General features: G+C 38.9%; 1 protein-coding gene across 15 annotated transcripts in view; it reads right to left on the bottom strand.

Moving 5' to 3' along the window:
• JAKMIP3 (Janus kinase and microtubule interacting protein 3) overlaps positions 1-27,210 on the bottom strand; it is a 154,297-nt gene that overhangs the window by 3,237 nt on the left and 123,850 nt on the right. For 9 of the 15 annotated variants that reach the window (XM_075072725.1, XM_075072724.1, XM_075072720.1 and 6 more), the window contains 11 exons: positions 26,388-26,513; positions 23,878-24,006; positions 17,872-17,955; positions 12,382-12,444; positions 9,066-9,164; positions 7,845-7,943; positions 7,691-7,750; positions 4,254-4,319; positions 3,700-3,768; positions 3,531-3,608; positions 265-468 (listed from right to left, as the gene is read on the bottom strand). In XM_075072725.1, coding sequence (XP_074928826.1) covers positions 265-468; positions 3,531-3,608; positions 3,700-3,768; positions 4,254-4,319; positions 7,691-7,750; positions 7,845-7,943; positions 9,066-9,164; positions 12,382-12,444; positions 17,872-17,955; positions 23,878-24,006; positions 26,388-26,513 — 1,077 coding nt within the window. The remainder of the gene's footprint in view (positions 1-264; positions 469-3,530; positions 3,609-3,699; positions 3,769-4,253; positions 4,320-7,690; positions 7,751-7,844; positions 7,944-9,065; positions 9,165-12,381; positions 12,445-17,871; positions 17,956-23,877; positions 24,007-26,387; positions 26,514-27,210) is intronic. The other 6 variants (XM_075072719.1, XM_075072731.1, XM_075072730.1 and 3 more) reach the window with 2 other exon arrangements.

The raw sequence follows: 27,210 nt of genomic DNA on the forward strand, positions 1-27,210 counted from the left end.
CAGGTGACACTGAAAATCTCAGCCCTTACTTTTAACTTCACCCAGATACGTTGGCTTGCTGGCAAAGGAACTGGACAAGAACTAAAGGAAACATTTGATTCACAAAGCTGAAATATACACTGATCCTCATTCAGTATAATAAAATAATACTTACCTCTTATATAGAAGTAAAAGCAGCAGCATAGCCAAGAAGAAAGAGACAGAGCTCACCTGTTCATTATGCTTAAAAATGCAGGAGACAAACCTCTTTGTATCAATGTGTACCTGCTGTGCATGTTGAATGAGCTCCATTCTTTCACGCAGAATCTGGGCATCTCTCTCGCGGAGTTCACTCATAACTTGGCGTTTCCATTGCTCTACAGCATTCTTCAGCTTGCTTTTCTCCTCTTCTGAAAGAATTTCAGACATTTTGGCTCCAGCTTCTTGCTGCAGGGCATCATATAGCATGGCTTCTAATTCCAGAATTTGCTAGACAAAATCAAAATAAGGCGGTTAGCTTATCCTTCGCTCTTACAGGTGGGCCGAGGATTTTGTCAACATTATTGAGAGCATGGCTTGTCCCATGCAGCGACGCAATTGGAAGTGATACTGGCAGACTCGGTGCTGAACCACCTGAGAAGCAAAGCCCATCAGGAAAAGAACAAAGATTCCTTTAAGCCAGCTTTTTGTTGCCTGGACTCTGGGCTGCAGTGACAGCCAAAAAGGTCCCCAGTGTAAGTTAGAGCAGCCCCAGGGACTGCTGTCATTTGCAGCAGCCTCTGCTCACCTGCCTTTGTGCATTCCAGGATCATGGCTGTACTGAGCACTACAGGCATGCACTACCCCTTACACTGGGGTACTCAGTGCTATACCCCTTACACTGTTGAGCCAGCGGAATTGTCCCTGACTCTGTCTCTTCTCTATGTCTCTGTACACCGCTGGAGTGGTGTACAGGAACCAGGACTTGGGCACAATCAGCCCCACAGCATATTCCTGAAATAAGAATTGACATTCAATTACTTAACACTATAAGGTTTCCAGATATTAAATGAGTATATTCTATCCTCTTCCAATGTACAGATGTTCCATTGTCAATGAGAGTTTGGTACAAAGAGTTAAGGGAGAATTTAACCCTAATACATAGTAGGAAAGACACAAGGTTACGGTCTAGTACAAGGAAATTACTGTATATATAATGACCTGACTGTATTCATCCTGACCTGCTCCCCTCCTCCTCACTGGAGGCAGGAGAATTAAGATGAGAGGTGCCACAAGCTGCATAAAATATAGCAGCTTATACTGTCACCAGACAATGCTATGTGCAGATTCAAGGCCCAGGCAGCCCACTGGGTTATGGGACCTGACATCGGACCCTTTCTAGCCTATTAACTGACAAATCTGAGACAACTGTAACGTAAATCCCCAAACCAGAACTGCTGGATGTTAGATAAAAGGTGAAAAAACCCACACAGCAGTTTGCCAATCATGCTATGTGGGGAAATCAATCTCTCCAGCCAATCAATTATTATTATTGCTCTTCTCTAAATTTCCCCTAATTTGTCAATGTTTTTATGAATAGTAATGGGACGTAAACTGCTGAACACACATTATTAGGAGACTGGAAGTACTGAACAGCTACACAATACTTTGCTGTGGCCAGCCTACCAACTGCTAGACTTTTTGGTGGGATTATATACAAATAATGGAGAGCGAATGGTGCACTCACCAGGAATAAAAGTATTCTTTGACTCCCTGGTAAAGATTCATTCTCTAATTTTCATGGGTAAATGCTTGATCTGGGAAGATTTCCATATTTAAATCAGTCTCTGAAGATAAAACAGGTGAACCAACATTGTTTTGTCTATGAAAATTCTGCACTGGGTTCTGTGTACATTAGGTTCAGTCTGCAGGGATTTTTCATTTCATGCACCATTTACATAATCCCAGATACATAGTGTTCTGCATATGGCACAAGAGTGAGCAAAGATGAGCTCTGACCAGCTGGATAGTGGACACCAGATAAATTAGTTCCTGAACTACAGTTATTTTCTCCAGAGATGACTACAGAGACTTCTCAGGCTTGCAATATTATAGGCATTCCATGACCTCTGTAGTCCTTCCATCAATGAGATATTCCTTCCCTAATATTATGACATATTGCTTTGGGAGAATGCAATAGCTGACTCACAGTACGCTCAACTGTGCTCAGAAATAGCACCAACACACTAACTTTCTTCCTATTGCAGCTGATGCGGATGGTGTCGTCGTGATAACATAACGACATTCTTTAGTTCATTTTATGCTGTGAGAAGTTTGAGGAATATGTGATGGGAAAGGAGTTATGAACAATGCCAATCAATCTTCCCCTTTACTACTATGCCCACTTTCAGAGTACTTCAGAAATAGGAAGCTGTTTTAGAACTGCTTATTATATGCAGTTCTTGACAGGGATCATCTCCATGCTTTACATGGAAGTTAGTCTCAGGAAAAGCTGAGTACTTGGCAAGATCAAGCTCTTAAAAAATCCCAGAGGACTAAAAAGTGTATTGAATAAAAGCTCCCCCAAATGTTCTCACACCATAGCATGTATTAAACATTTAAAACAAGGATTGAAGTATTCTTCTCACCCCTTAGAAGACATCACCATGTCCAAGATACACATAATTCCCAAAATGCAGGAAAAAGTTATAACTGTGCAAAATATTGGTATAAATAGTTACTTCAAAAATATGTTTAGCTAGTTTTTCTAGTGGTGCAAATCTATAGGTACAGCTGTAAATATGACCATAATTGTAGGAAACTGTTTACTGAATAAGTAAAGTGGTCAAATTTAGGGGTCAGGGTTAGCTAATATATGCTAGGTAAACCTGACGTAAACTCAACATTTGTCCTGATGTAGATGCAGGGCACAGCTATTTTAGTTAGGTGATTTGTAGACTAGATTCCTGGACAAACCCTGAGATAGAAGATTTATTTTTGGAGGGAAAAGCAAATACTCACAAAATATTGTTCCGTCAGTTGCAGTCTAGAATCCAGGGCCGGCGCTTCCATTTAGGCAACCTAGGCTCTCGCCTAGGGCGCCAGGATTTGGGAGGGCAGCAGACTGCTCCAGTGGACCTCCCGCAGGCATGCCTGCGGACGGCCTGCTGGTCCCACGGCTCCGGTGGAGCATCCGCAGGCATGTCTGCGGCAGGTCCACTGGAGCCGTGGGACCAGCGAGCCGGCCCTGTGCCTAGGGTGCCAAAAACCCTGGCACCGCTCCTACTAGAATCTCAGCTATGTTAAACTGTTTGTACAAAACAAATAAATAAATAATAACAACACATGAATATCTAAGGCCCTGATTTTGCAAAGAGCACCATGCAAGCACAAGGTTTGCCCATATGTAGCTCATTGCTGGATCAAGGTCTAAATAATTTGCTTACAATTCAATTTACCTACTCTTCCAGCCACTGGAACTCAATGGGAGTTCTGTATGCAGAAGGACTGTAGGATTATATAAGGTAATTTATTAAAGGTAGCATAGGTTTACCAAGACTGACTTTTCTTACCTTGTGTGCTTGATCCAAAGACTGTTTCCTGTAGTCAAGTTCATCATCCAAGTAGCCCTTTTGTTTAGTAAATAGCTCCTAAGGATGTAAAGAAGACTAGGTTATCTCAATTACTGTAGCAACAACATGAATGACTGTTCTTTTACTATCAAAATACTCCCTAGAGTACCTTTTCATTCTCAAGATCTAGCATCTTTTGCTGTAGTGCAGATTCTGTCACTTCTATCTGCTGTAGCCACTGTATATAAAAGATAACAAGAGATTAAGTCCTAAATCTTGATAGATCAGTTTCCAGAGTCAAAATAGCAGCACACAGCGTCTGCCAAAGAGCATGTTCTTCTACTAAACTTTTATTACAACTCTAGCATACTATATGAGATACATTTAATTTAAAGCTCCTAAGAGGGGTGGGTATCAAGCATGTTAGATAATTATTATACAAATTGATGACTGGAGGATAGACACTTTTCCAAAGCCTTGCAATATATCTTTTATAACTCAAATGGTATTAATATAAATTACGGTACTGTCTGAATATTATCTTTATATATTTTTCCCTCATAAATTACTAAGTTTTACAGAAGCATAATTGTGCTTAAAAAATTCTATCATTTTGTGAAGAAACAATTATTTACATTACTAATATGCTCAAGTCAACCCATTCGGAGATGGGAAAACTTTGTATAAGATGATTTCACTTACTAGGGATGTATATGTTTTTACCTTTTCAGCCAGTGTCAGAACTGTCCTTGCTTGTATGACAACTACTTGCTCCTCGTTGGTCAGATTCTGCATCAAAAGGAGAATATAATTACAATAAACCTCAGTGCCTTAGTATTGGTTTTGGGCAGCACTTCCATTAAATATATACAAACTTAAATACTCTCCTTGAATATTGCATGAAATAAAAATTCATATTTTAATATAGAATATGATTGTAATTTTTAAAGTTAATGATGAGTTGTTACAGTAAAAACCTGTATTTCCTAGAAGTTCTCATACACAACAATGTAAGTACACCTAATTCTCCTTAAAAACTTCACACTTACCAACAAACTGTTGGCACATCAAAAACCAGCTGATTTTTATTAAGTGGCACTGTTTCCTTTCTTTTCCCAACTGCGGATAATGGCACAATTACACAAGACAACACATAGTAAAGAAAAGAAAAGAAGCAAATGTGAAAGTCCCAAAAGTGTTGGTTGTTGAAAATGTCTAATTAAAAACTTCTTTTTACTTCAGATTTTAATTAAAAGTGAACACACCGTCAATATGCATGTGTGTGTTTATTGCTGGCAATCTTTAAATTATTAAAACTACACTTACGAAGTGCAAATGAAAACTAAAATATTCATGGATTTGAAATGGTTAGAATTTGGCATATTATCTAGCTGGCATGTTATTTTTATACTTTTGCCTCTGTTGCACAAGCCTTAACAGACCACATTCTTTGTCATTGTTAGCCGCGCAGCATTATGGAGTTAGCATTATAGAAAGGCTACAGGGCACCCAGTGCCGAAAGCTGCATCTCAGTTCTTTGATAAGCATTCTGGTGATGTCACATTGATGTATTAGGCCATGCATTGCACAACAATGATGTCACCAATCTAATCTTGGGCCTGGACTCATTTGCACACTGAATATCAACATGTTCATAATATAAGTGAAATGTCTGGAGGAAAGAAAAAAAAACAGGAAAGGCTCCAGTCCTGCAAACTCCAATGCCCATAAGCAGTTCACTGACTTAAATGGGACTGCTCACATCTGACAGTCCCTTCTATGCATTAAAAGAAAACCAGTAACAGTAAAACCAATAAAAAAAATCAACAAGAAATAGAAACAAAATAAAAACAGCCTAGGAATCAGTAGGTACTATTAAGAAACAATAATAACGGTGAGCAAATATGTCAGGATTTAACAATAAATAAAGAAAAATAAGAAAGCATAAGAGCAAAAAATGGTAAAAATGTATTTGCCCTTCTGTCTCCTCCCTTGTCTGTGTATGTCTACCTAGGGCCCTACCTTGGAAACATTTATGTATGTGAGTAACTTTATATGATAGTTCAACTGAAGACAATGGAAGTATTCATGTTAGTAAAGTTACTCACATGCATGGTTGTAGGATCAGCACTTAGATAGTTAACTCAAACTTTTGTATGTCTGTAAAGTTGTTTATACACTCTTGGATACTCCATTATTAATAATAATCATTCTTATTCCTCTTCTGACTCAACTTAGCTGTCTGTTTGATTCTGTGATTCTGGATCTGGGCAGCACAAATCAGCCTGAACCTTGTGAGTATGTACTTGGGGCGGTTATCCCATGCCACTGCTGCCTGTGCTCAGGAGCCCCGCCAGCCTTTTTGGTGACCTAGGCGGTGCAAGGTCCTGCCCCTGAAATACCGCCCCCAACAGAGACGGCGGAAGGTCCTGCCCCTGAAATACCACTGACAACTGGGGCGGCAGAAGATCCGGCCGCCGCGGTCACCGCCCCCCAAATGTTAGTGCCCTAGACGCCTAATGGGATGCGCTGACCCTGCCCGTGCTACTGTGGCTACCCTACTATTTTTAGCATGTTAGCTCAGAAAAGCTTATGCCCAAATAAATCTATTAGTCTTTAAAGTGGGAGTATGTGAACTGGGAATCACATCCGTAGCTCACAATGTACATGCAGCCTGAGAACGATCCAACAGCTCATGGAGAAATTATGACCCACATGGCCTAATTAGAACCTCACAGGAAAAGAGAGGCTATTTTAAAGTGCCTTCACGTAAGCCTGGCTGGAGCTCTGTGGCTGGCTGGCAACGTTCAACTCTCACTTTCTACTGCAAAAGCTAAATAGAGGTTTCTTTAACAAACCTTTCTCAGCTTCAGCAAAAGAAAGGACTGCAGGTCTGCTGGCTACAAGCACTAAAGATATGGCTACATTGGAAATGAAGGTGTGATTGTAATATAGGTAAGGCATACATGTGTTAGCTTTAATCTAGTTAGCACAGAAAATAATAGCAGTGTACATGTAGTGGCATGGGCTTCAGTTCATGCTGCCAACTCAAAAAACAAGCCCTCTAGGGACCCTGAGTATGTATTCTGGTTGCTGAAGCCTATGCCACCACATCTACACTAGGATTGTTACCTGTGCTAGCTAGATTAACACTAGCACTGGCACCCCTATCCATGCTACAAGCACACCTTTTACATGCAGCACTGGTAAGTGAGAAATTCACTCCTGGTGCAGCGGACCAGCACAAGACCCTCCACATCATTTAAACATCATATAGAGGCTGTACTAGATGTTGATCAGTTGGAAAAAACCCTCTTTGCACCATGGACCTTGTCTCTGCAGGGCTGGTGTAGAATGTTAGTAGAGCAGAGAAGTGGGGACTGGCCAGGTGACTCCAGTTTCCAGCACAACCAAACAGAGAGGGTGTGGCTGCTACTTCAGCCCAACTGGAATAACAGGTGGAGAAATGGGGTGAGAGACTGTGCAACTGCCCTGTAGCTTGGCCCTTGGGTTAAGGGGGTGAATTTCACTTCCCCATTCTCCTTACTCTGAACTCATATAAAGGCTGTACCTCAGGCTTTATGTAAAATCCAAAAACCTATCAAAAAAGGAGTTTGACAACAATATTTTAAAAAATTAATGAAAAGTATTTTAAAGTGGTGGACAAAGGCTTCCCCCCCAGCTATTAAGTACCATCTCCTCTCTTCTTTCTAATACTTAAACTATTTCGATTTAATGTATGTATGTATGCATGTATTTCAGTTTAGAAGTGCCTATATGAAGGCTCAAGGTGTCTTACAAAGTTAAAATGCAGTTATTAAAATGCAAAACCAAATACATACAAGTAAGCAAATAAGCAAAGAACACATGAACAATGGAAAGATATAGTATCTTTCATGAAAAATCATATTTTTAAAAAGAATTTTACCAACATTTGAAATTGAAAATCAAAGAGCCATGTTATAACATTGAGATGCTTTGTGCCACACCTGAAAGGCCCATTAACACACTATGTTAAGTTGCAGTGAGCATTCTGCCTGTAGCTCAGTGCCTCAATAACAAACCAAAAAAAAAGCCCATGCTCTAGATTGTCTTAATGTTACATTAATAAAAGCACAAATAATTAACAGAAACATGCACAATTTATTAAAGGAACATACACTTACGGCGTTATCCCCTAAAATGTCCAACTTTTTCATTAGCTCCGCTACTAGTATATCCTAACAACAAGAGAAAAGTGTACAGAAAAGAAGTCAGAATATAGCATTACCCTGGTATTCAGAGGAAGCAATCCTAAGAAAGGGGATTATTTACCGTTACACCTTCTGCCTCACAGTAAACTTGGAGAGGACTTTTCCCCTCAGTAAAAGGAATGTGATGAAAGTTGATAGCAGGTGATCTTCTTTCTCTCTCCTAAAATAAAAATAATTATATTTAAAGAGATTTAATTTCTAAATTAACCATCATATTCTACTGTAAGTTTCAGCTTCATTAAGAATATGTTATAAATATGAGCATTCCATAAATCGTACTCTGAACAAGTAATACATCATAAATAAGTAAATTACAGAGTATCACTATCCATAAGAATCTATTTACTGTACAAAAAGGTAGGAAACCTTTCATTCTGCCTTTTATGGCTATTTATTCTAATATGTAGAGGGGAAAGTGCTCTTTATCTGAGAAGTTGTAATGCTTGTGGAAGATTTCACTAGACTGACAGGCAGTGAAGATCTCTATTTAGCCATAGAGAGAATAAATCAAGCTTACACAGTAATAATACAAGCTTTCTTCACACAGTTTCATCAATTTTCACCAACCAGGACTGTCTAGACATTATTTTGGCTATGTAAGTGGGCCACATTTGGGTAGCCTGGATGTGTTTAAATCCAAAGGAATGTAAGTGACATCTGTTTGGGATATTACTGTCTGTGCTGTCTGACAAATGCTGCAAACCAGCAGTGTTGATCAGGGTTGAAGGTCCAGGATCTCCATGAATTCTGCAAAAAGTCTGTGTGACCAAAAAACAAACAAACAAAAGCTCACCAGAATGAGTACAATGTGAAGGGCCATGCAATGTCCCTCATCTGCATGTTGAACAATAACAATATATTGCTGAATGGTTTTTAGGAATCACAACTAAAAACTCCTTCATAATTATTGTTCTGTGTGTTAAGTTTTGATTTTGCTTCACTTATTAAATTTTAAAACAGGTATAATGGAAGAACAGCAGAGTAAAAAAGTCATCTGTGACATAAATTGGGCTCTAACTAGAATTTAAAGGTTAAGATCTTTAAAAAACATATTCGGGAAGACAGGTAGAAATCAGTATTAGTCAATTTTGATATGCTATTCTTCTGGAGTATTTTTAATCCTCTTTTAGTATCACTGTGTACCAGTCATTGATGTCACTTTTAATGAAGAGCTCATCTTCAGTATAAAAGCAAAGAGGTTCCTCGAGTTTGACTGCCTTCTAGCCTTAGACAACATAATGCAGAAAGCGTGACAACAGTTGTATAGATAACTGTTGCTTACTTCAAGCTCTAATATTCTGAACTCCAGGAGTTCATTCTGATCTTTAGCATCCTGAACATCATGTTTTAACCGAGCTTCTTCTGTTTCCATTTGTTTTATCTGAAAAATAAAATTAAATATTAAAAAAAAAGTTTGATGGTTCATTTAATTTTTGTATAAATCCTAAATCTGTTAAGAATTCAGCATCTCTGGGCAATGCTCATGGCTTAAAAGCAAACATTCTGGATTCAGTGACACTTCAGGGTCACTCTACAAATCTTCTCGGCCCAAGGTGTAATTCTGTATTCCACAGCTCTGATAGCATTCTGCTTAGATCCTAGACACAGTGGAACAGGATTGATCAGTAAGGGCTTAATTCTCCAACCTTTACACTGGTTTTAATTAGATGACTTGCTGTATAAAGTACTACTCAAAGTGGGTACGGATGCAGACTCAAGACCTACATGTGTATTACAAGCAGGGCCGACGCTTCCATTAGGCGACCGTAGGCAGTCACCTAGGGCACCAGGATTCAGGGGGCGGCATTTTGTGCGCTCCCCGTGGGGCGCACGGGAACTTCTGGTTCCGCTCTCATCGCGCCGATGAAGGACCTTCTGCCGACATGCCGCAGAAAACAGCGGCAGGCAACTGAGCAGCTCAATGACTGCCGCTGTCGCCTGCGGCATTTTGGCAGAGGGTCCTTCTTCGGTGGTGCGATGGGAGTGGAACCGGAAGCTCCCGCACGCCCCGTGGAAAGCGCACAAAATGCTGCCCCCCAAATTCTGCCTAGGGAGCCAGAAACTCTGGCGCTGCTCCTGATTACAAGTCCACAGTAGGAATATTCTCTGCACAGCCTGATACACTGAATGAAACGAAGGGATTGCTGAGTAGATAGACCAGGGATGTGGGAAATTCAGAAGCCACTCCCTGGAGTGACCATCCCCTTAGTTCCCCTTATCAAGGAGTTCTAAAACGGGTGAGGAGCTCCATAAAATGACCTTCTCAATCCTTCTGAATTGTGGCATGACGAAGATGTTACTGTATGAAAATTGTTCCAATTAGAGCTGTGTGGAATACTTTTAAAACATTTTATAGTGGTACTTAAATAATACTAACAAACCACATGCATTCCTTAATCTTCTACAAATACAGAGTATAAGGCCAGAAGGGACCACTAGATCATCTGGTCTGACCTCCTGTATATCACAGGCTACCAACACCCACACACTAAATCCAGCAACTGAAATGAGGCCAAAGTATTACAACCCACAGGAAACTAGACTATTATTTGTCACAGAGATAATCCAGATAATCCTGGCAATAACCCACACGCTGCAGAGGAAGGCAAAAACTCCCCAAGGTCATTGCCAAGCTGACCAGGGTAAAATTCATTTAGATTCAATTCAATTAGATTCTGAACACGTGAACAAGAACCAGCCAGACAGGCACCTGAGAGAGAAAATGACTGATGTCACTTCAGAGCCCTGGCCCACCGTGTCGAATGTCTTATCTCCAGCTGTGGCCACCCCTGATGCTCAGAGGGAGGAGATAATAAAAAACCCTCCCAGAATACACTGGGGGGATCCCTTCCTGACCCCACCAGTGGCTGTCTGAAACATGAGCATTAGGAACATAAGACATAAAGCAGAAGTGTGTGCAGCACCACAAACAATCCCATCAAACAATTGCATTCCTACATTTGTCCAGCTCTCTCTTAAAACTAATTTAGTTGTTTGCCCTCGTTCCTGCACCCAGCTCCTAGAAGGAGGGTGTTCCAGCACCTCATCCTTCTGCTGGCTAGAAACCTTTTTCTAATTTCCAGTCTGAATTTGTTTGTGGCCAGTTTGTATCCATTTGTTCTTGTGCCTACATTTTCTTTTAGCTTAAATAACTCTTTAGTCTTCTTGGTATTTACTCTCTTAATGTATTTATAGAAAGCAGTCATATTCCATCTAAGCTTTCTTTTTGCTAGGCTAAACAAGCCAAGCTCTTCCAGTATCCTCTCAGAAGACAGGTCCTCCATTACCCTGTTCCTATTTAATTTACTCTTTCATGAACATGGAGGACCAGAATTGTACCCAGTATTCCAAATGCGGTCTTATCAGCGCCTTGTACAATGGCATTAATACATCTCTATCTGTACCAGAATTGCCTCACCTAGTAAATTTTAGGATTGCATTTGTTTTTTTCATAGCCACATCACAATGGTGGCTTAGTCATCCGGTGACTGACCCACACATCCAGATCTCTCTCCATCTCTGTCGCTTCCAACTGATGAGTGCCCAACTTGCAACAGAAATTCTTATTATTAGGCCCTTAGTGACGTTTCACTTTGTCCTAATGAAGTTAATCATCCAGATCTTCCTATACAATATTCCGATCCTCCTCTGTATTGACAGTGCCTCCCAACTTTGCATCACCATCAAATTTCATTACCTCATTCTACCTTTTGTGCAGAAATATTGACTAAGGATGGTCACAAGACCAGTCTTCAAGGAACTCCACTGGTAACCTCTTTCCAGTCTGATAATTCACCTTTTAGCACAACCCATTGACTTCTCTCCTTTAGCCAATTCCTTATTCACCTTACACTTATGTATCGATTCCCATCTTCTCTAACTGAACAAATAATTTCCCATATGGTACCATGTCAAATGCTTTAATGAAGTTCAAGTATATTTGATCTATTGCAATTTCCTTATCTAAAAAAAATCAGTGTTTTCTCAAAGAAAGAAATCAGGTTAGCCTGGCATTATCTACCTTTGGTAAACCCATGTTGCATTGCATCCCTTTTACCACTTTCCTCTACGATTTAATTATTCTTTCCTCCACAATTTGTTCTAAAAACTTGCACACTGCTGAGGGCAGACTAACAGGTCTGTAACTGCCCAGATCATATTTTTCCCTTTCTTAAATATAGGCATTAATTTAGCTGTTCTCCAGTCATATGGGAGACAGACAAATTTATTAAAGATTGTTGCTACCAGACTAGCAATCTCTTGAATCAGTTCTTTCAGTATTCTGGGATGGAAATGATCTGTTCCCCTCAATCTGAGCACATTATGCTCTTTTCTTCCATCTCAGATGTGATCGTTTTGATTTCCAGACACTCATTTTATCAGCTGTACTGCCTTAATGCACATGTACCATATTAGCATCTTTACCGAAAAATGAGGCAAAGCATTCATTTATAGTTTTTGAACCACACCTAGATGATCTTTAATCTCCTTCCCAGCCACAGTACATGGCAGCCCAACCTCACCCTTCCTTAATCTCCTTTTATTTATATAATTAAAAATGTATTAAATGTAGGAATAGAAATGCTGAGAATAAATACCTTTTCTACAAGTTCTTGATTTCTTCTATATAATGCTTGCTTCTCCTCAATCCACTTCATGTCCTTAAAATATAAATGATTAATATTATAGGAGAAACTGACAGTGCTGCCATAGTATATGATCATGTAATTAAAGACCATATCATAATGCATACACAGAAGTGGGCTGAATTAAAATTTAACAGGCAACCTTAATTCTGACATTTCCTTACTTTTTTGAGTGCTTGACTTTGCATCTTAAAGTTCTTTTAACATAGTATTTTGTTTTTTAAAATGTAATTGGAATATAAATACTCCAATTTAACAGAAATAAACATGAAAAATCCTGTCAATCAATGAAATGAATGATGATTGCAATAAAAGCGAGAAGTTAGGCACCTCCATTACAATAATTTAATAAACAGATAATAGCAATTATTGTATTTTGATTTCCATGCTTCCCAAGATTAACAAAGATAAATCTTATTTTTAGATGGATGAATTATTTTATTGGATTGAAATGGAGGAAAAATAATTGGAACCTTAGTTGTTCACTGAGATCATTGATGCTTTGGGCTGAGCTGGCAAGCTAGTGATCACTTAAAGTTTGTAAATCCCTTTGAAAAATCCTCTGTGAGTGATTAATAATAATAATAATAAATATCTTCACAATTATTCTTTCAAGGCACCATATATAGAGCATGTTTAGAACAGTTAATTTTTCACTCTGTTGAAAACAGAAATCAAAATTTCTTTTTCCTAAAAATTCAGTTGTAATGATTCATTCCATCTTTTGAAGACGTTTGTAACTGAATGATAATGATGGAGGACCCACTATATTACATCACTTTTAATATCTGGGGGACCCTCCTCCAGTCCTACCTGAAGGGGTGGGGGCTATTGAATAGAGGGCTATTATGGAAATTCTTCTCCTAGGCCGATGTAGCTAGTTCTCTTCTCCCTTCCCTGTTGGACAGCATGACAGTAGTTTGCTGAGACTTCCAATTTTGGAAGATCCATCAGAAACATTTCAGGAAGAAATGCAGACAGATCAGATTCCAAAAGCTAAACAGCAAGGGTAGAAAATGGGGAGTGAGTAATTTATCTTTTTTCCGTAGGCACCTTTTAAAGAGCCAGAACATGGAGAACCTATTCTCATTGGGTAGTCCATATGGAGGAGAATCACACACTAAAAGTGTGCCAGGATATTGATGAGGGAGCTTTAGGGGGTGGCATTTCCAGTTTATTGAAGGTTTCTCCAGGTTATTTCATATGGGGAGGGGTTTAAAACCTGTGAAAGCTCCAGGGATGTAAGAAGGGAATAAAGGCTGTAAAAGCCAAACCTGAGCTGATAAAAGAACTTCTAAAAGACTGCTGCTGGGAGGGGGCGGGGCTAGCGGCAACAGCTTCTGGGAGCCGCCAAAGCTCTGGCCACCTGGGGACTGATTCCGGGGGCCGCCAACGGTGACTGCTTTGGCCACCCCAGGCAGTCCCTGGGGCCAGACACATCAGCCACTGATAGCCCCAGGGTGTGACTGTCATCTGGAGCCAGCTGCTTGGGCGGCCCTGGGGGTCAGCCACACTTGCTGCTGCAGAAGTCACGCAGGTCGCGGAAAGTCATGGAATCGGTGACTTCTGCAACCTCCATGACAAAAACGGAGCCCTAACCATGACCCTTGCTCAATTGTTTCAGTGATTTATTACCCTTACTCTTAAAAATGTATGCTTTATTTCCAGTCTAAATTTATCTAGCTTCAGCTTCCAGCCATTGGATTGTGTTATACATCCCAGGATCGCATCAGCTCTTTTGGCCACAGAGTCACACTGGGAACTCATGTTTAGCTGATTATCCACCATGACCCCCAAATCTTTTTCAGAGTCACTGCTTCCCAGGATAGCGTCCCCTGTCCTATAAGTATGGCCTACATGCTTTGTTTCTAGATGTATACATTTATATTTAGCCATATTAAAATGCAAGCACTCTATATCAGTGACCTGTCATGTCCTCTTCATTATTTACCACTTCCTCTATTTTCATGTCATCTGCAAACTTGATCAGTGATGATTTAATATTTTCTTCCAAGTCATTGATAAAAATGTTAAATAGCATAGGGCCAAGAACCTATTCCTGCAGGACTCCCTGGAGAAACACCTGCTCAATGAAAATTCCCCATTTACAGTTATCACTTACGCAGTTTTTAATATATTTAATATGTGTATGATGGGGTTTACAAACCCCACACTAAGGCAGAGACAGGGTAAGGGCTGGAGCAGTAGTGGGCCATGTAGTCCCCACCCTTAGGCACTACCCAGCATGCTCCTGGGAGAAGACCATGACAAAGGAGCTTCAGAAGCCCCAGGTGTGGGGTGAGAAGGGTGGGAAGAAAGAAGCCATTTCCTGGAGGAGCACCATTCTACAGTAACAGAAGAGGAAGGTTCTGCTGAGGGGCCTGCTGACCACCCAGACATCTCTGCTAAACACTGACAGAAGGACTGGAGTTAGAGGCCCAGACCAATAGGCCTGCTGATGAAACAAATCACCCCATAACAGTATGTCCTGTTAATTTTATACCATTCTTATTTTTTAAACAAAATGTCTTGTAGTACCAGGTTAAATGCCTTAGTAAAGTCTAAGTATATTATGTCAACACTGTATCAACCAAACTTGTAATCTCATCAAAAAAAGATATCGTTAGTTTGACAGGATCTAGCCCAAAACCCTCAGTTGATTTGTGTTAATTACATTATCCTCTAATTCTTTCTTAATCAAGTCCCGTATTAGCTGCTCCTTTACCTGGTCAGGAATCAGTTAGACTGACAACCCTATAATTACCCAAGTTATCCTGTTCACCCCTTAGCTGTCTTCCAGTTTTCTGGAACTTCCACAGTGCACCAAAACTTATTGAAAATCAGCATTAACAGTCCAGGGAGCTACTCAGCCAGCTCTTTTTAAACTCTTGGATGTAAGTTATCTGGACCTGCTCATTTAATAATGCAGAATAGGCCAGGCACTAGAATGTCAACAATCAATGGAAATAATATTAGACCCAAGCCCAAGCATCGTGGAGGGTGTGGAGGATGAAATCACCAGGCTAAAGACAGTAAGTACAGAACCGCCCTTTAAATAAGTTAATCATGCAAGGCCAGACATTCAGCAGCGATTCAAGAAGTGAAAATTGTTTAAGTGTACCCATTAGCAAATCAAAGAGAGAAGTAACACATTTGAAAACGTGTTTTGACTGTACATTAAAGTCCCATTAAAGTCAATGGTAATTAAGACTGATTTCAATGAGAGCTTGATGAAATCCTACAAGAATAATATGTAAATCATTTGGGGATAAATTTTCAGGAGGGAACTTTGTGTATATAAAATAAAATTGTAAGTTAATTTACTCTTTTTGTAAAAGCGACTTAACTGATTATTTGAATTGAAAACACAGACATTTTGTGCAACTAACTATACATAGTTGCACAACAGGCATTCTAAACCATCTCCACAGCATGAACAAATTCATGTATGATTTTGAAAAAAAAAAGAGGAAAAGCTTTTGCACACTAATTGTCATCTCTTTGCTTGATAATGTACATAGTCTGTACCAACATGTGTGCTCACTGCTCCTGTTAAACAGCCTAGGAACTGCTTTTCTAATGTAATAGCTGCTTTTCTCCATTTAACAAAGCAACAATCTCTGCAGAGAAAACCATTAGAGGCAAAAGCATATTTTTACTCACGTTAAGTTAGAACATTAGTTTGCATTAAAGTGAACATTTTTCCTTCAAATGTCCTTTGAATTTCTTTTCACAGACCTTGTGAATGCTGGTAGTCTGGTAGATGTAAAATCTCTAAAATACTTATTTTTTTGAAATGAAGAGTTTAAAACATGGACTATTTTCCTGTATGCCTTATTGCCAAGATATAATCATCTCTCCTATTTGCTACAGGATTTTTTCAGTACATATGACAAACACATTTTCAAATAGATATTAGAGCCAAATCTATCCCTCTGTAGTATGCTTTGTGAGAGATGGAGGATAAAAGCAGTAGACAGTGCTTTAAAATAAATCATATTTAATAGTGCTTGGTGGGACTTCAGTGGTATATAGCCCCTGTTCTGGTCTGTTGCTCAGGGGTGAATTTTATCCTGTGTGCTTCATTGTAAGTTTACCTGTTCACTTTCCCATAAATACCTTTTAAAATAAAAATAAACAGTTATAAAAATAAATTTGGACCCATAATTGTACGACTGATTATGCTGCCTGCGGACTTCAGAATGGAGCCCTCAGAGAGGTGCGCAACAGTTTCCTTGCTTTTAAGCACCACCAATGAGACTGAATGCACATGCTAGTTCTACTGCCCACGCAGCTCCATGGTTAAGTGCTAGAATGTTCCATATATGCTATGTGTCTCTTTTAGACACTTATATAACCCCCATTACTGTAGTATCTGAGTGCCTCACAACAACTCTGTGAGGTAGAGAAGTCCTATTATCCCCATGATACTGATGGGGACCTAAAGAACGAAAGGCTGGATTTTTAAAGATACGTAGGAAACTAAAAATAGAGAGAGGTATCTAATGGGATTTTCAAAGGCAAGTAGGTGCCACTAGATGCCTGTCTGAATCTTTAGGTCCTTAAATACCTGGCCCTAACCAACTTGCTCAAAGTCACATAGAAAGACTGTGGCAAAATAGGAACTGAAGCAGGGTCTCCGAGGTTCTAGACTAAGGTCCTAACTACTGGAGTATCTTTCTGCTTCTTATCTCTGAATGATATATATCTGGATGTTGCAGAGTTTGTCTCATGTATGAGACTAAAATATTTTTAAAATTCCGAGCAAAGAAGTTGTTCTCCGTGGTTATAAAAATGAGGTTTGACAATAGTAAAGCTTGGCAAATAATCCTTAATAAAGTCTAGCCCCCAGGTAACACAGTGTATTCAATGAGTGGATGAGCATAACTCTTTGATTCAGGTTTTTAGTGTATAATTTTCACATTCACAAATTTAAAGTTCTCTTTATGCAAATGAATGAACATTCACACAAACTTTTATTTCAGTATTCACTCAGCCCTAGACAGCATGGATTTAATGTTCAGTTCTAATGAATTATTCGACTCATTTGTTGAATAATGTGATATTAATCTCTCCTAATCCAATGGTACACAGTTTGAAGGGGATTCTCATAATTATGCAAGGGCAGTTAAATGGATTTAAGAGTGTCAATAACGACACACAACTGCTGCTTGATAGATGTGTTTTGTAATTAATAAAGGGACAAATATTTTAGAAAGTATTATCAAAGTGATACTTCCTAAAATATTTGTGTGTGTGTGTGGGTGTGTGTGATGTGTGTGTGTGTATGTGTATATATATATAACTGAACTATACTACTGTCTTTTATCATATATGACAAACTTTATAATGTAAGTATATTTTTCTTTTGTAGAAAATTTACAGAACAGCTAGTTATCGTTGGAGACTGCAGTAATTAATATTTTTCTCAGAGTGCGTTACCTGTCCCTGCTCAGCAAGTGCCTTTTCTAGGTCCTCTATCTGAGCTTGTGATCTGTGTATTTCTGCTTGGAGTTGCTCACGCGTCTGTAGGATGTGAGAAAAGATATATCAAACTTTCTCTAAAAGCCAAAATGCTAATGTAGATACATCAAACACTTATATCAAATATTTATTAAAGACATTTGGGGGAATTAATTTGCAGTGAAGTACTTATGATAGGGCCAATCATTAACAATTTTAAAAGGAAAACTTGTATGATGGGATAGCAATTTTAAGATATAATTTAAGATTCAGATGAACATCATCCAGTTAACTAGCCACTTAAACAGCAAAAGATTAATTGCTTCTTACATTAGAATATTTGTTACACTCTTTGTTCATAGATCAGATGACTTTTTGCCCTTATCCAGTTCTATCAAAACAGGACGTTTAGAAAAGCAAATGGAGTAACAGAGATTTGTCTTCCCTTAAGAATGGGAGGAAAGATACATTAATAGGCTGATTTCTACCTGTATTTGTGTTGTTTTAAACTGATTTAAAAGAGACCAACAAATATGATGGCACAAATTGTCAAAAGCAGCCTCTACATTTATGACCACAATTCTGAATACACAAATGTTTAACTGTAGTGTACGTAGACTTCAAGCACAAAGGCTAATGGAAAGCTAGTTTCACAGTCCAACACCTTTCTTTAAATGTGATGTATATATTTTATGGAGCATAAAGATAATTCTAATTCTTAACTATCTTTATACATAAAATATGGATGTATGGGTGTGACATACCAGGGTACAATCCAGGCTAATGAGTAGCTGCGTCATCTCTTTCAAAATGTAAATCACTCCCTGCTGTGTGTCTCTGTGTGCTACAGAGTGACCCTAACACACACCCCAGTCCTGGATTTTGCCCCAGAAGCATATTTCCTGTACCACCCAGCTCTCTCCTGGACAGTAAAAACATATGTAGTCCATTATTCCTTTAAAGGAAAAATACACACACAACTTGTTACCACAACTGGAGTTACACAGATATCAACTTGAACATACTGGATTAGATAAAATAAGTTCATTAACTACAAAAAGATAGATTTTAAGTAAGAAATGAGGCAGAAAAATAAAGATAAAACACTTACTGAAGCCTAACTTAACAAACTGCATTAAATTCAAAGCAAAAGTTCTCTTGCCACATGGTGTCAGCAGTCTTACTGACCAAAATCTTTAGGTCAGGTCCCCTGCCCCAAAATCCAACAGCTACTTCCTTTGTCTCTTCAAGTGCAGTGAATGTGATGGGCAGGGAGAGAGAGGGGAATATCTTGTGTGATTGTCCTTTCTTTTTTATAGTTTCAGTCACCCTCTTGAAAAACATTTCCAACCGAGAACTAGGAGACAAAGAGTCTATGTGGAAGAATATTCCCTGACAGCTTTTTTCATCTCTTAGAACTTCCTTTGTTTTCCCTTCCTGCTTGATGACTCTGTTTACTGCTGAAATGCAAATTAAGGCAAGCACACATTCCTTCCTTTGATTAGGACAGACCTGACTTCTGCCTGGCCCGGGCTGTGGCATTTGGAACATGTATTAAATTAATAACATCATACCAGGGAATCTTATAACTTCACATACGATGTTGCCACACATATTTTACCAGGACAGTCTTGACCAGCAAATTATGAGTTTTCAAATGATACCTTACAAGGCATATTTTGTACAAAGATTACAATAGTGTGTATGGTATGAATATAGGAGCACATTCTACCATAATGGCATTCTATTCTATTCTATATAGATGTTTATACTGTGCTCCTCACCATAGTATCTGAGTGCTTACAGTAGTGCCTTAAGCAACATGACTACACATCTGTCAAGTTATTTGTTCTCTCATTCTCTTTCCAGGGGAAAAAGCATGTGTAGTTGAGTGTCTTCTTTTGGTAGGTGTGTCTTTTTTAATAGATCCATTGCTGTGTTTATATTAGAGAAGGCAAGACCAAAGAAATACTTTTTGCACTTGAAGTGGAAAGTGGCGAGGACTGTGACGGTCCTTACTTTTGAGGGGAGTTCATTACACAATCTTGGACTGCCCCAGAAAAGTTAAGTCTCCTGCAGAGGTGAGCTTTACTCTTATTGTTGAGAATTCTATTGTGCCTGAGGAGTGAAGTTGTTGACCAGACTCTTTGTCTTGGAGCTTTAGATGATATTTTAGATACTCTGGGCATATATCAATGAGTGCTTTGAAGATAAGGACTGAAACCCTAGTCTATGGAAAGCAAAGGAAGGCAGAAAAACACAGATTTGATATGTTCTTGGTAGCCTGTATTGCTCAAAAGATGCACTACAGCATTCTGAACTATTTGGAGTTTCCTAAATTCTGAAGGCTTCATGCCCAGTTTATATCGTATTGCTGTAATCCAGCTGAGAGGTGACAAATGCATGTATAACTGAGACCAAGTCTTCATCTACCAGGAGGGGACAGAGTTTCCTAGTCAAGCAGAGATGGTAGAAAGTATTAGTTGCAAATGCTGATATATGAGAGCTTGGTGTCAGTGAGAAATCCAAGAATATTCCTAGACTATGGACTGAATTGACCAATTGTGAGTGTGTATCTTCAACCAAAGGAGACTGCACTGTGGTTGCAAACTCTTTAAAATACTTCACTTTGCCTATCAGCATCACCTCTCTCTTGCTTGGGTTCAGTTTCAAGCAGCTGTACTTTATCCAAATGCCGATCTCATCCAAGCACTGGCCCATCTTGGTGGTAGTGATCATATGTGGTGAAGGATAGACAGAACTGTGTATCCGCTGCATATTGCCGACACTTGAGTCTTTGTGCCATTGGACCAGTTCACCTAATGGTTGCATGCAGATGTTGAGAAAGACTGGAAAGAATTCATCATTGTGGAACTCCACGAGTATGGGATCTAGCAGTGGAGCTGCAGTTTCCCATCACTGTTTGTTAGCACCATCCTTCCAGGAAAGAGACAACCCATTTTAGTACATTACCTTGGATCTCTGACACTTCTCTTAGGTGAAACAGCAGACTCTCATGGCCAACAGTGTAGAATGCTGTAGAGAGGTCCAGTAGGATGACAATGCATATCTGTCCTCTAACCATTGACAAGAGGAAATCATCCATCAGTAGCACTAAAATGGTTTCATTTCTGTGTCCTGGCCTGAATCCAGATTGTACCAAGTCTAGAACATTAGTTTTAATTAGATGAGCTTGTAGTTGGCTTTTTGCTAGCTTCTCAACGTACATGAAGGCAACTCTTTTGTTTATTCCTGCACTCAACAGTTTGGTTGAGAATATATATTTTCAGGGTAAGTGAATTTTAGAGCATATATAGATTTAAAGACTATAAAGAAACACATCTGAAAATAAAATGATCCAAATTCAACTCCTCCTCTGCTTTAATGCCAAGACCTGGGTTCAGGGTTCACTTTTTCCTACTCAGCTGACATCCCCACTAACAGTTAAAAAATAAAACAAGAACTATTGTTGCTTACACTAAATATTAGCATTGCCATCAGGTCTTGCAGGCACAACAGAGAACCCAGAACTGAAATATTGGTTGGCAAAAAGTTTTTCAGTTTATATTTTAAAGAAAAGTTGCTCATTTTACTTGGAACAGGACTCTGGAAAGCACTTATCTCCATGGATATTGTAGTGCTTCTTCCCAAGGCAAAAGCAAAATTACCCAAGTATAAACTGAGAATATATTGTTTAACTGGAACTGGCTATTTGCAGATAACAGAATCTGTGTTAAAAAAGTTTACCACTAAGAGGAACTCAATTGTAAAGCCACTGAGGGTTCTCATTGTACCCTCAACCTCTACTTCAGGTAAGGTACCTTTTGGATCATGGGATTGCTCTGATGAGAACAAGGGTAGGTTGGTGGCCTGTAAATGTAGTTGGGCAGGTTGCAGACAGCAGTAGCAGCATGAGGAAAAGACCACTTCTGCTCCTTTTGCACTTTACACCCCAGGAAACTTTCCCCATCTATAAATCCACCGGGGCAAGTAGTTAGCCAGTTAACACTGAAAGCTTGTAATTATATTTTGTTGTCAGTATAAATTGCCTTATTTAATTGTTTGCATTATCTGGGTGAATTTTCCTTCTTGTTTGTTTTGTATTGGGAAACATTGAATTATTTCATGTTTGTAATTGCTTCTTGTTTTACCATCACTTTCTTAATGTTTGCAACTTCTACTATGTCAGAGCAGATAGCAGGCGAGTCTTAAAGAAGATTAATTTCTAAATTAAATTTCACAGATCAAATAGAGTGAGACAATACCGCTCTCTCAATCTGGCTATCTGAAAGACAAGGGATTAGTCTACTTGCAAGAACATTAGAGAAACCTAGCAGTACAGGCTGCTGCAGAGTTACCTACCCATTACTTTAAGTTATTCAGTGGAAATAAAACATTAGCTAGATGACCAGGTCTTGAAAGCCAAAATATTGATTCAATCTTAGAACTCAAGCAGGGGAATGTGGCATTATCTGTTTCATGTTTAATTTGTCTCAAGGGATTGCCTATGGGTTGGAAAAGCAATCAGACTACCACACTTCTGTAGGACACATTCATGGTTGTACTAATATTTAAAACTTTTTATAATTTTAATAAACTTGTCGCTAATGTGGCCATTTTACCCTAAGACTGTGTTGGATTCTCCTGGAACAATGTGCTTATGAAAAGTGAAAGTGACTGATCCATCGCTTACATAATAGATTTAGGGGCAAATTGAGAGCTTGTAGGTGCACCTCCATCAATGAGATTGCATAGAGTGGAGGTCAGAGCAGAATTAATATGTACATATTTTGTTCTTTGTCCAAATTGGATATATTCTAATCCTTTCCATCAATTTTCAAACAGTAAAATTAAATGTGACTGTATTAATTGTCCTTCCAGCATTTTATAATGTATAATTTATTCATATTACAATACATATATGTATTTATAATGTAAATTAAAGCAAGATAATTAGATAGCTGCAACTGCCTTTCTAAGGGGACACTGGAGGAAGATAGGAAGGCACAATGGAATAGTACATTTTGCAATTCAATTAAGAAAATAAATCTCGTTTTGAACTATAAGCCTTTTAAAAACGTTATTCAGAATCATGTAATCTCAGTAAATCCAGGTTTGAATTTTGAGCATTAACTATTTAAGAATATTGGTAATAGATTTTTACCGACAGAGAGCTTAATTTTCCATAAAATATTCTGCTTGACACTCTTGTAAGCTGATCAGTGGTATAAAAATATAAATGCATTAGCCATGGTTTCTTCAGCAATCAGCACTTCAGTGTAAGAGAATGGAAATCTGACTGCTTTTACAGACCATAAAATACAACACTGCATTTGAGATAGCAGTGTAGACGCATTAGTTATTCACAGCAGACAATATTATGGACAGACACTACCATGAGGAATATCAAACACGTATTAAAGGAGGATTAAAGGAAAATAAAGGCGGGGGTGGAGGGGTGAGGTCTCCTGAAAAATGTTGCAAACCAGTTTAACTCTTTTTCAACTACTGCTAACATATAATTGTCTGTGCAGTACATTCTGACATCCTGGTCAAATTCCAATCTGAGTAATTACTTTCATTCAATCTACAGTCTATCTGCAATTTTATTTGGAAGGTAATCTTCACTTCCTCTCCTAAACTTCTGTATACTGTTGCTGTGTTTTGGCCCAGAAATGGTTGATGGCATAATCTCTAAGTTTAGCCTGTGTATTACTTTGTCCAAAAGCACTTTGGAACCTATCATCATGAAAGATGCTTTACAAACCTATGATTATATCATATATACATGCATATTAAACTACTACAGACCAGATCCTCAGCTGGTGTAAATTGACAGAGATTCTTGACCTTTAATGGCACTACTCCGATTTACACCAGCCAAAGATATGGCCTATCAGTTATCACAACAACCTGAGCAAGTAAAATTAGAAAAATGTACATAATTGCAATCCTTTATTTTCATGTAATATAAGCCATTTAGACCTTAACTTCTCGTTCTGCATCCAATGTTCCTCCGACCTGTTCTTGCAACAAAGCATATGCTCGTTGCAAAGCCTGATATTCCATTGTCAACTGCCGAAATCTCAGTTCTGTTTCTTCTTTGGCCATGCCCTGAAATGAAAAAAAAGTGGATTCTTCCAAAACTGAAAGTAAAGAAAACATCGCACAAACCTATATTATTTTCTCTGAAGAAGGAAGTTGGCGGCATTAGAGCCAATAATTTATAGTACTTTTAAAATGCAAGTTAGCAAGTGTTGTTCATAAGGTCTTGTTTAAGTGCTCTCTAGTTATTTCAGTCTTTCCAGGGAAATTTCACGTATCACTAAAATGAAAGATGTGTCTTTCTATCAGAGTTGGCACTACTCACCAGCACTGATGATCACAACCATTATGAAGAAAAGTTCCTCCTTTTTGCAGAAAGATGCAGAGTATGTCATCCATGAAGCACTATGACTCTTGAACTGACCCTCAATCACTTCACCACACACAGTTACCACTGGTGATGTGCCAATGGCATTTCTGAATTAATATGTGACATTTGCATTGATACTCTCTTCTTCAAAAGAGACAAAGACCAAGGAGTGAATAGTGAATGGATGACCTGATTTTCAGAGACACTGAGCATCCGTAGCTACCACAGAAGATAATGGCTACGTCTACATTATAATAAAAAAAAAGCCCATAGCACAGAGTCTCAGAGCCAGGGTCAATTGACGTATGCCCACGGGGATCAGGCTGTGAGGCTAAAAAACGCAGTGAAGATGTTTGGAGTTGGGCTGGAGCCCGGGCCCTGAGACCCATTCCCCTCATGGAGTTACAGAGCCCAAGCTCCAGCCTGAGTCGAACACTTACATTGCAATTTTTAGCCCTGCAGTCTGAACCCTGTAAGACTAAATCAGCTATTCCAGGGCAACCTGCTGGTCTTTTATTTCAGTGTAGATGTACCAAATGAGAGCTGTGGATCTTCAGCACGTCTCGTTGATCTTCTTTACCTATTCTGCTTTAATGCTGTAATGCAGTAGTATGGGTCATTAATATAATGAATTCGATATGAATGAAATTCATTCTGTGTAACAGCCAGGGCTATTTTGAAGGCTTATATCCAACTTCAGTGGTGCACAGAACTTGAGCCAACTGTCTGCACATGAGTGAATTTCATGCTATAGAAACAGGGAGAAGACTTTGCTCAATGTGTGTATTAAAAATGAATCATCAGATTCATGTTCCTCTCTCTCTCTCTCTGTCACACACACACACACAAATTATGTAGCCAGCAATGACACAGATATGAATGATTACACTCCCTTCTTTAGAAATCTGTAATTAAACTGTGAAACAGATGTTGAAGGGTTAATTGAAATGATGCAGCTATTAAAGAATCAGATGCTGTAAAAACATAGTTCACTATCATGAGGTTTATTTTTTATTATAGCAAGATTCTTGCTGGAGCCTACAGACAGGTAATGGTACAGAATCTGACATGAGATTCTGAAAACACGCACTGACTTTATCTGAACGCACTTTTGGGAATAATCTTCAAAATACAGGTGGTATTTGGCCACCAGTGCCTGCCCGCAGTATTTCTTAACAGCTGCCTCTTCTTATTCTGACACCGGAAGCTGCAGAATGGCGACCTCTGTTGAGGGGCTGGTGAAAAGATAGAATTACTTGCAGAGTCTTTCTGCAGCCTTGACTCACACCATGGATTTGGACAATTCAATTCAATATGGATTCGGGCTGTGCTCTGTACTTAGGCCTGGAATACACCTAAAACTTAGCTTAGCCTAGTTATATTGCTCAAGGCACTGAAAAATTTCATGCCCTATGCAAGACAATTAGGTTGACCTAATGCACTGTTGTCGGAGCTGCGTGGATGGAAAAATTCTTTAATCAACCTAGCTACTGCCTCTCGAGAAGGTGAATTTACTGCAATTACCAAAAAACCCACCTTCTGTCACTACCATGCGAATGCTACAGGGTTACAGCAGAGTAGCTGCAAAGCCATAGCTGTGGTAGTGTTTTGCTTGTAGTGTAGACAAACCCTTAGGTCAAAATGTGAAGTCATTGGATAAGATGAATGTTGAGCTCAGTTTATATGTGAATGCTAAATATGCATTCAATCCCAATATGAATCTTCCCAGCCAAAACACTTCATAAGGTCCGCACAGCCTTTTCAGTATTCCCACCCCTAAATATCTGCTAATCTCCACACTTTTAGGGATAGGAATTATATAAAGTTTCAGGTTTATGCCAACAATAGTGGGGTGACTAAGGACTTGCCCCAAAATGATCAGCCTCCATGCATAGGATTAAGCTCATGATGATTGGACTACACCAGATTTTAAGTTTTCCAGTCAAAGGGTATATCAATGAGGAGTTCTCCATAAACAAGGGCAGGATAATTGTCTTAATAATATGATCAACAATTCTGAGTTAAATATAAGAATACACAGGATAAATTTGTCACATATTCTAGATTAATGGAAAAATACCTCTTCCAAGTCATCATCAGGAGTGCAAGGAGTTTGATCTGTTCTGTCAGTTTGATACGAGATAGAAGAACCATCAGACTCCAGCGAAGCTTCTTCATCATAGCCAAAAAATGTCTCCACAACCGGCTTCTGACCAAATGACAATGTGTAAGTGCAGATGAACAATGCAAATAAATCTTACAATATGGCATAGCCGCTGAGCCCCTTGAAATGTCTGAAAAACCCTCTGATCGGTATCTCCAGTAATTCTGAAGCAGAGTTTGGCTTAAACAGAAAATTTGTATTCTAAACTTTGTATTTTGCTTCAGCATACAGTGATACGCTTTTCAAAGTGTGGTTTCCCTCTATTTGTTTTAATGAACTCTGTCAGGGGAAAATGAATTGTTCTCATACTAAAATATCAGGAGAATTTCCAATGTGTTACTTATTTCTAAATACAGAAGTTGCTTCTTTGTAAATTTGTGTTAAACTTTTTTCAGACCATTCATAATGTTCTAGTAAAACTGTATGTAGTTTAATTTGCCGAGTGGGTTATTATATTTGTTATTTGGAAGCATGGAGTTCTCTCTTACAAGTGCTTTGTCATATTTATTTTATTTAGTTTGCTTCAAATTTTAGGCAGTAGGCAGTTCTTTAGCCACATCTTCCATTCCCCCATCCATATCATAGACTCATAGACTTTAAGGTCAGAAGGGACCATTATGATCATCTAGTCTGATCTCCTGCACAATGCAGGCCACACAATCTCACTCATCCACTCCTGTAGCAAACCCTTAGCCTATGTCTGGGTTATTGAAGTCCTCAAACTCTAGTTTGAAGACCT

Source organism: Chelonoidis abingdonii, chromosome 15 (assembly GCF_003597395.2).
Source record: "Chelonoidis abingdonii isolate Lonesome George chromosome 15, CheloAbing_2.0, whole genome shotgun sequence".
NCBI classification, from domain to species: domain Eukaryota; kingdom Metazoa; phylum Chordata; order Testudines; family Testudinidae; genus Chelonoidis; species Chelonoidis abingdonii.